At 45.3% G+C, this 9,406-nt stretch overlaps 1 protein-coding gene across 1 annotated transcript; it reads right to left on the bottom strand.

Moving 5' to 3' along the window:
- Nucleotides 1-349: 349 nt before the first annotated feature.
- Nucleotides 350-5,272, bottom strand: LOC140426951 (deoxycytidine kinase 2). Its single transcript, XM_072512256.1, has 7 exons — nucleotides 4,791-5,272; nucleotides 3,990-4,105; nucleotides 3,375-3,568; nucleotides 3,020-3,167; nucleotides 2,787-2,902; nucleotides 2,538-2,637; nucleotides 350-1,639 (listed from the first exon to the last, which is right to left on the bottom strand). Exons 1-7 carry the CDS (start codon nucleotides 5,059-5,061, stop codon nucleotides 1,613-1,615), a joined length of 972 nt encoding a protein of 323 aa, XP_072368357.1. The 5' UTR covers nucleotides 5,062-5,272; the 3' UTR covers nucleotides 350-1,612.
- Between the last annotated feature and the right edge of the window lie 4,134 nt (nucleotides 5,273-9,406).

Below are 9,406 nucleotides of genomic sequence, written 5' to 3'. Positions count from 1 at the left end.
TATCCTGCTCCTAGTTGTTCTTATCCCCACTAAGGGGCAATTTAGCATGGCCAATTCACCTAACTTGCACATCTTTGGACTGTGGGAGGAAACCCACACAGACACAAGGAGAAATTGCAAACTCCAGTCACCCGAGGCTGGAATTGAACTCGGGTCCCTCGAGCTGTGAGGCAGCAGGGCTAACCACTGCCACCCAATTGCTCATGTTCTTGTGTAACTAATTAGGCATTTCCAAAATTGTGATTCCCTGGAGGAAGTGCGAAAAATTGGAATGTAAAATAGTAGCCTGAATCACTAGCGTCATTTTATGTTTTGTGATCATCGCAATATTTTTATAAAAAGAACAAAACCATATTTATAATTTATTAAAGTAAAAAAAAGAACATTCAGCAAATACAAAAATGGATTTGAAAGCAAATGATGTGGATTTGAATTTTGTACTGAAAACAGAACTGATCAATAAATGCTGTAGAAAATCTACAGTACACAATATAAATCTATAATTCACATCTATTTACATTACTCCTACAATCCATAAAGAAGCAGTTCTGTGACAATTGTGCCTGTTAATGAAAATTGTAACGGTCCCACTTTGAAAGAGATACTATAAAATGCAGTGGCTGGGGCGGGGGGGAAGCTACAAAATATTAAACCCAAGCGACAGAATAATGCTTTCCAAAAGGTGGAGAGAATGCTAAAGCACAACCCCAAAAATACTGAAAAATCTTCTGTCTTGAGAACAGATAAATAATGGCAGCATACAGCAATAGGTTAATGTTACAAATGAGGTGAAGTATTGGCAGATTAAATCAACCTTCTTAAAAGTATAAAGAGGAGATGACTGGTTACTGAATTAGTCTTCATCAAAACAACTGAAAGAATGAGAAGTGAACAAATGTATAACTAAAGCAGTGGGAGGGAGAAATTAAGGAATAAGATGCTTGTAGATCAGATCTGAAATTAAAACAAAAGTCAGCAAGAAATGGGGGCCCTGTTGTCCTGGAGAAAAAAAAAGGATCCAATGTTTTTCCATATGAAAGATCAGGGTTTCCAAAAGACAGCACTGGCCAAGCTCAGTAATAGGGCAGTTAGAAGGCTATTGACTTAAAGCAGAGTAGAGTTATAATCCAAGTGATGTTTCTATATAGCACCAAGACAAATGCAGCATTAGAGGTTATCTTTCGGAAGATACAGCACCAGCAGAATTGCTCATTGATTTACTGTTTGTGGCAGTTTGATATGCACAATAATTTCACAATTCAGTTACTCACACCAGTTCATTAAGAATATAGTAGCACACCAAACTATGGGCTATGTAGAACTTTCTCATTGAAAGAAAATTGGCATTGTTGGCAATATACTTAGATAAGGATTGACAATCAGGACAACTTCGGCAATACAGTTTGGACAAAGGAAAGAAAGGCAAACAGGAAATACAATAAACATGACAGGGCCAAATACAGATCTGTTTGCAGAACAAGTAAAAATTTAAGTTACTTGTGCATTAGCTGTACAAAATATATTCTTCAAATGCAGGTATTTGCTTCCAGTTCCACAGATAAAACAAAATCAGTGCAATACCAGATTAATGATTGTAGTCTCTTCCGTTGTACTATAAAGTCTGCAAGAATGCCTTCACCTGTGAACAAGAAGTATCGTTATGATGGTACTAACTGCTATAGATGCACTGCTTAACTGTTAAATACATCAAGTTAACCATTCAGTCATAAAATTGACTTACATGAACTTTGAAAGTTAATTTTAAAATAGTCGAGCAAAATTGTAGGGCGGAATCTTACCAGAATTTGGCAAAGTGTCAGATTTTGACCAAAAACAGGCATGTAACTCTCCAGTTTCACAGATCAGTTTTCTCTCCAGATCTTGAGCCTCTTTAAAGAAAAGGAGTGGGCAGGGTTTACGGTGTCACTCTGGCAGGGCAGAGCCTGATGGACGGCACCACCTTTAAAGGGCGCCCCAATCAGAACGGAATGGCCCCACCAGCAAGGAGGTATCAGGAGTTCCCCCACCCCAGACAATGAGGGGCTCCTGACCCCCCCCCCCCGCAGGTTGGCACTGTGAACCCACGCTGGGGACAGTGCAGGGAATGTCTCTCTCCTCCCGGGGACTATACTTACTTTTCCACCCCCAGAGGGGCGCCCTCAACTGTTTCTTTTTTTAATTAAAAAAAAAAGCGGTGGTAAACCTCACCGGTATGACGTCATGTCGACGAGGTATTAAAAGTGGGGGTGGAAACTTCATGTGGCGGGGAGGCCATTAATCATATTAAAATGTATTGAAGTGCATTTAAATGAGACGTCCACCCTTTATGGATTTGGACCTTGTGACATTGCTGGCGAGGGTGGGAGGGGGAAATGTGCTTGCAGATTCTCTGCGTGCATCGCCATTTCCACTGACTACAATTGCAGGCTTAAAGGTAGCCCAGTAGATTACATTATTTAAAAAACATTGCAATGATCAGAAAAGCTGTTTAACCAATGGAGGTCATTGAAATAGAAATTCAACTTAAAAAAATGTACCTTCTCTAGAATGTCTTCTTGTTTAATCTTGTCATCTTTAAAATCTTCATTGACATCCAGCACCAGAATAGGGATGTCCTTCAAGTATTCGAAATCAAGCCTGAAATAGGTCAACAAATTACAGTAGAACATTTGACGCAGAAGAGAAATTGAATTACTGTAAAATTAATCCACATTCCACCTAGACTAAGCTATATGCAAGATTTAAGATAAAGCCTTAGCTAATAAATTGAAATGGATCCCACATACCTCATTGTCCGATTATGAAGCCAAGATTCGTGCTTGTAATGCAGTTTTTCTAGGTACTCCATCTCAATTCCTTGCTCCTCCTCTCTGCCCCTCAGATGAAGGCGTTCCATACATTTCTACCAGAGAACAAGTGACAAATTTCTATCATTACTAGAATGTCAAATTAGGCACTTTTTCTTCAAAACAAACCCAAAAAAATGACCGTGAAGAAAATAAGTCACTTATTTACTTACTTCAGCGGTTGCTCGGAGGTAGATCATGGCATCCAACTCAATTTGTGGACCAAACTGGGCTAATATCCACCCATGCCAATCTTGGTAAATGGACCATTCTGTTTCATTCAGATTGCCAGATTCAAATAAATTGGAGGCAAATATATACCTGTTTGGAGAGAGAGAAAACTAATGAACATAAATTCACAACATTCTAAATGAGTATTGCTAAATGTTAAACATCAGGAAAAATAAACACATGATCAATTTATAACTTAAAAGAACTTACATTTATTTTTTTAAACCAGGCAACTTGGGTTATTTTATATTATCTACCCCAAAAAAAGATTTGTAACATAAGAGGCTTGCGTCTCACCTGTCACTGTATAGAGATCTTTCATAGAACTGTACAGGATGTTCTGCATCCTGAATTTTGTCGCAGGGTGGTTTAAGTTGTGCCCGAACCCTACTCAGGCAAGCGTAGGTTTGAAACGTGTATGCCCATCTACTTGGCTTGTCATAGAGCATCTGGAGGAGATTGCCTCCACTCTTTTGGGATGTTGTAAGTTCCTTTCAGAGGAAAAAAACAATAGAACCAAAAAAGGTTAGGAGAAACTTCACAAAAATCTACTAGACACCACAAACTTCAATTACGCTACCCAATAAGTAACTGCAAGTTAGCTCGGAAATAATGGTCTCACAACCAAACAATCCTTTCAACAATCCGACAGTGACATGTCCTATAGAGGGGGCTTGCAACCTAGCAAGTTCAACTGGCAGAGATGGGAAGCACATGAGACTGAAAAATTCAGCAGTTTTTGTCCCCAACTGGAGGAACAGAAAACCTCGAAGGCAGCAATCAAAAAACACGTCGGGCCATTTCCTGCAATTTTCTCGTGCCCTCCAATTTTTGACCGCAACTTATTCCAATAATCCATTTTCCAAACATTGAAAGGCAATAAATACATTGAATTTCATCTGTGCTAATTACCAGGGTTTCATCTTCTGTTGCTTGCACGTTGCACCATTTACCAATAGGTTCAGGAATAACTTCCCATTCATCACTGGCTTTTCCCAACATATGAACAAAAGTAGATTTCCCAGCAGCTGTTAAAAAATACAAAATAACTCAAAATGGAAAACTACCTCAGCATGACCAAACATTTGAAAGTTTTGTATTCGAGCTCCAAAGCAGCCTGAAGACACGTCGTGCTGCATGCAGCGGACAGCGAAATTAGAGAACAGATAGGAAACGTTTAAAAATGCATCTGCCGTTGAAAACATCGCTAAGACACAACAGATTTTTTGTGCAAACAGACTGAACAGGAGGCGGTATTATAAAAAGGAAGATGCAAAGATTTAATTTCTTAAGCATGGCGCGACTGGCGTCAGAATAGCTGGCAGCTCTTCTAAAAGTGACAAGTCGTTAAGATCTCGGAAACCAGCTATTTCAAAAGTTAAAAGGATGGAAGATTTCTTAATTCTGCTTGCATGGGAGTGGCGGGAAGCAATGAAAAACTATTTCCCCAACTGACACTTCGTTTCCCGCGCAGCCGGTCACCAGAGTGTGAGCAACAAAGTGTAACAAAATCCACACAGCCCGGAATCAACTCACAAATGTTAATGCTGCCGATGTGGGCAGACACACTTATTTCAAAAAGCTTTCCTCCTGAGATTGACAGGTAAAACACTGGAAACCTTCAGCCCGCCAAAACGGATTGGCGCCAATTCAGCTTCCGAGGAGTGGGCAAAGAAAAAAGAAAAATCAGCATCGACCATTCAGCTCACTCACCAATGTTTCCTTCAATTGAAATCTTCCTCACTCTCTTTTCAAAGCTGTCGTTGAAAGCGGGACTGATGCACATTCTTTTCGGAGGAGTAGCCATGCTCTCGCTCTCTCTCTCTCTCTGCTGGCGAGTCTGCAAGCCTGTTCCTGAGCAGCGCTTAAGGAAATGTTTGAAAGTGGCGGGCTCGGTTCGCATTTGTACTCTCAGCAGTTGCTGACCGCGCCTCTCTGCTGGCGTAACTGAGTCCAACTGCGGAAGAGCAGCCTCGCTATTCATTCATTCGTTGCCGCCAATGCAGCACCCACTCCACTCATTCAACAGTGAGGTTTCCTCCCAGTGTCTTCAACCCACACAGAAATAGCCTAAAAATGCCCCCATTTGAAGGGGCACGGTCAACAGAAAACGCTATCACACCAAAGAGACGGGCACTGGTCAGATGATGGTTATTTTCGGTTGCACAAGCTGCCAGGCTCGAGTGCTTCCTGCATCATCTTGATTTTTAAAATGCATTTAGATTTCCAGCAATTCAGTGTTCTCCCAGTCTTCTGCAAGCTTCAGCCACGGTCAATCCCCCCAATTGGAAAAATGCCCACAGCCTGGGGGGGGGGGAGGGGTGATGGCCCACAAAGCTGTCGGGAGAAAAATACAAGTAATGCTCTTTAATTGTTACGTTAGAGGGACCGCGGTCCAGCAGTAATGTGAAGCTGGCAGTGCACCTCGGAGGTCGTGGTGGAGGGAAGATCTCCCGGGGAGATCAGATCAGCGACAGCCCTGGAAACAATGGCTAATGTTTCAGTGGTGGGAAGAGGGAAGCGCCGGAGACTCGGCGTTTAGCGCTTGCTCAGCACGACCCCTGTCAGCATGTTAGATAGCAAAGGGCAGAATTTTACTTCCTTCGCCCGGGGGGACTGTAATTTTTTTTTTTTGGAAGACCTTCCCACCGAGCTCCCCCCTGCCCACAATTTTACGCCTGGATGTTTGAGACCTCAGCTCTCCTGTAACCAATTATTGACCACTTCGGGGCTGGTCCCACCCAGCCTCAATTTTCAGGCTGGTGGGAGGAGTTCAGGATCAGGGGGGACTAAGACCGAAAATGAGCCCTAATGAGATCTCGAGGGGGAAGAGGGACGCTCCAACAACAGCCTTCTTTAATCACTCTCCCCCCCGCCCCCCCCCCCCAGGACTGGCCCTATAGGTCCTTCCTCAGTTCCACGGCCTCACTACCAATATCCCCACTCCTCCTCTGCCCAACCCCCTGGGTCTCATCCCACCCTGAGGCCCCCAAAACTTACCTGGTTCTGGCATCCCAAGACTTAGATCTCTGGGGACTGCACGCACTCCCAGTCCTGTCCACTGTACCTTCTGGTGCTGCCGATTATTACTACTCTTAATAATACTCTGGTAGTACCTTATGATTTTCTAATGTAAAAATGCACATTGTTGTTGTGGTGGCTTGAGGCAACACCAAGTAGACTTCAGTATGAAGGAACAAAGGTTTTATTGGCAGCTAACAAAGGTAACTTATACACAGGCACAGATTCTCTGTACAGGTTTTCATACTCCAGGGTTCATTCTGACGCGCACGTTTCCCCCATTGGTCAGGTTTTGCATGCTCCTACACGATAACCTCACGCTAGTCACAGACTGCGAAGTGTTGCCTTTTTTACCTACTGTAAATAAGGCAATCAATGAGGTTGCCCTTCTTTCTTTGGATATCAATATTATATTGCTCAGAGTAGCCAGGTATCAAATGATACCACCAAAAGGTTCAACCAGATATCGATCAAAGAGCCAAACACCAGTTAGTTAGTTCAAGATCAAGGGTACTTTATTTACACACACAACTATCATGCAACATAGACACTACTGGCTAAACTACACCTATCGACTATGACAACCAGTACTTAACTTCAGGCACCCGGCTTAGGTCAGAGGAACAGTGGGCCGTTGTTCGATTCTGGATCTATCGGGTCTGTAGAAGTAACTGCTGCTCAGCTGGGCTCATCCATCTGGTAGCGGGTGTTGAACTTGAACTTGCTTCTGGTGGTGCTGCACTTGGAAGTAGATGTTGCCGGAGCACCAGGTCCAAGAGAGGCTGAACACATGGTGATCTCTCGTTTTATCCTTGGGGGTTTTCGCGCTCTTTTGGATGGTCCTTCAGTTTGGACCCCACTAATTGGGTAATTCTTGATCACTGTGTTCGATTCGAACCAATAAAGGGGGGGGGGGGGGTGCCTTGATGGCTGGGCGTGTCCTAAGCGGTCATTGACCCTGTTGTTTATGCTTCCTGGATACAGGGAGTTGCGCCAAAATGTCTGGGATTGTATCGGTCGCTCAAGTATCAGTCCTTTGTCTGACGGAGATGGGCCATCAAAATGCTAATCGGTGGGGGGGTTTCCGATACCGTCTGCATTCCTCGCTCACAAATATACATTCAGGCTCTGAGCCTGCCTGAACCTTGCATTGTCCATTTTTCCCGTTATGCTTTGCAACCTTCCCTGTTTCTTATTGTAAGTGGCCATCCCAGATGGCTACAGAGGGCATGACACTTAAAGGGGCAACGTTACCACATCCCCTTAAGGCCCTCAGTAACATATTTACAAATAAGCTACATACAGTAACTAAACACAAGATAAGGGATGAGGAACACAAGGGAGAATCCAGAATAACCCATCACAATGTTAACCTGTCGGGGGATTTTCTGGGTCTCATAGACTGCCTTAGTCCCCCAACTGGCTCCTCCAGCTTGCAGGTGCAGCCACCGTCATCCTCAGCAGAAAGTCTAAGAATCAATTAGCCCCGCAGGGTTATTCCCTTCTGGGCTCCTTCCTGGATCATCAACGTGCCTTCATAAGACCCCTAGATTCCCTCTGTTTTGGCTCCACCACAGGAGCACTGGTGCTGCCTGCCGGCTCCAACTGTTCCAAGATTGAGGTTACAAACATACATAGAACATACAGTGCAGAAGGAGGCCATTCGGCCCATCGAGTTTGCACTGACCCACCTAAGGCTTCACTTCCACCCTATCCCAATAACCCCTCCTAACCTTTTTTTTGGGACACTAAGGGCAATTTAGCGTGGCCAATCCACCTAACCTGCATGCCTTTGGACTGTGGGAGGAAACCGGAGCACCCGGAGGAAACCCACGCAGACACGGGGAGAACGTGCAGACTCCGCACAGACAGTGACCCAGCAGGGAATCGAACCTGGGACCCTGGTGCTGTGTAGCCACAGTGCTAGCCACGTGTGCTACCGTGCTGCCCTAAGTTGTGGCTTCTCATGTGGTCATTTTATTTGCATTGTCCTGCTGTTCAAATCCTGGCACTGACTTGGACACAATTCAGCCTGGTAGCCATAGTGGGCCTCAGGAAAAGTTTCTGATGACAACCAGACCACACATTTGGAATGACCTGTCCCCTTTATGCGAGAAGTGCTGTTTCATTTGGGAGGCCTGCTGTGCCTCCACCCTTCCCGCCAAATTTGGGAAAACCAAGTCCAATCAGGTCCGGAGACAACGGCTCATAAGTAACTCTGCTGGTGTGACTCCTGTGGTGGCATGAGGGAGTCATATTGAGGTCATATTATAAGACAAAAGAAAGTTGGCCAACCTAAGACATAGTGGTCATAGTTTCATAGACTTATACATCAGAAAGAAGCCCTTTGGCCCATCATGTCTGTGCCGGTCATCAAGCACCTATCTATTTGAATCCCATTTTCCAGGACTTGCTCCGTAGCCTTGTATGCTATGACTTTCAAGTACTCATCTGCTTCTTAAATGTTGTGAGGGTTCCTGCCTTTACCACCGTTTCAGGCTGTGAGTTCCAGATACCCACCACCCCCTGGTGAAAATTATTTTCCTAAAATCCCCTCGAAATCCTCTGCCCATTACCTCAAATCTATGTTCCCTGGTTATTGCCCCCTCAACGAAGGAGAACGTTTCTTCCTGGGCTGGATTCTCCATTTCTGAGACAAAGTGTTGACGCCGGCGCAGGATTCATGGAGTTCCACGACAGCAAAACCGGCGCCGCTCCTGGACCGATTCAGCTACTGTTGAGGGGCGAGAACCGGCGCCACGTGGAACACAATTGATTCCAATGAGAAACGGTGCAGGATTCACCCGTTTCATGATTGACACTCAGGAGGCTGATAAGCAGCAGCCGCATATACACAGCAAGATGGCAGCAAGGAGAGCAGCTCTACGCTTCACTGACGCTCAGCAGGACACCCTCCTGGATGCGGTGGAGGAGGGGCGTAAGACCTGGACCACGGCCTGGGAAGGAGGCTGCCAGCTGTCGCCATTTGTCGTGCTTGGGTGCAGGTGGCAGAGGCGGTCAGCCACCAGCAACACCTCAGGACCGACCAGTAGTACCGGAGAAAACTGCACAACCTCCTCAGGGCAGCAGGATGAGTAGGTAGCACTGTGCGCCTCGCACTAACCCGGAGGGCGGCAGAACCCCCACCCTGCACCACATGCTGGCAGCCATACCGGCAGCCATGTCCAGGTGCCCTGGCCACTGAGGCCACCAGCTACCCAACCCCTGGGCTGCATGCGTCGGTTGGACTGTCTAACACGGTCGTTTTCCGTTTGCCCCTTCCAGCCCATATCTGCTGTGAGCGGGAG

This window comes from Scyliorhinus torazame, chromosome 7 (genome assembly GCF_047496885.1).
Source record: "Scyliorhinus torazame isolate Kashiwa2021f chromosome 7, sScyTor2.1, whole genome shotgun sequence".
Classification (NCBI taxonomy): domain Eukaryota; kingdom Metazoa; phylum Chordata; class Chondrichthyes; order Carcharhiniformes; family Scyliorhinidae; genus Scyliorhinus; species Scyliorhinus torazame.
Note: the sequence above shows the minus strand (reverse complement) of the source record. Positions and strands in the feature narration are given on the sequence as shown.

Excerpts from the sequence above, each read along its gene's own strand:
- LOC140426951 (XM_072512256.1), bottom strand. The coding sequence starts at position 5,061 with ATGAATAGCGAGGCTGCTCTTCCGCAGTTGGACTCAGTTACGCCAGCA. Across the intron at positions 4,106-4,790 it reads TTCAATTGAAGGAAACATTG|CTGCTGGGAAATCTACTTTT; the intron begins GTGAGTGAGCTG and ends ATTTTTTAACAG. Across the intron at positions 2,638-2,786 it reads CTTCATAATCGGACAATGAG|GCTTGATTTCGAATACTTGA; the intron begins GTATGTGGGATC and ends GACCTATTTCAG.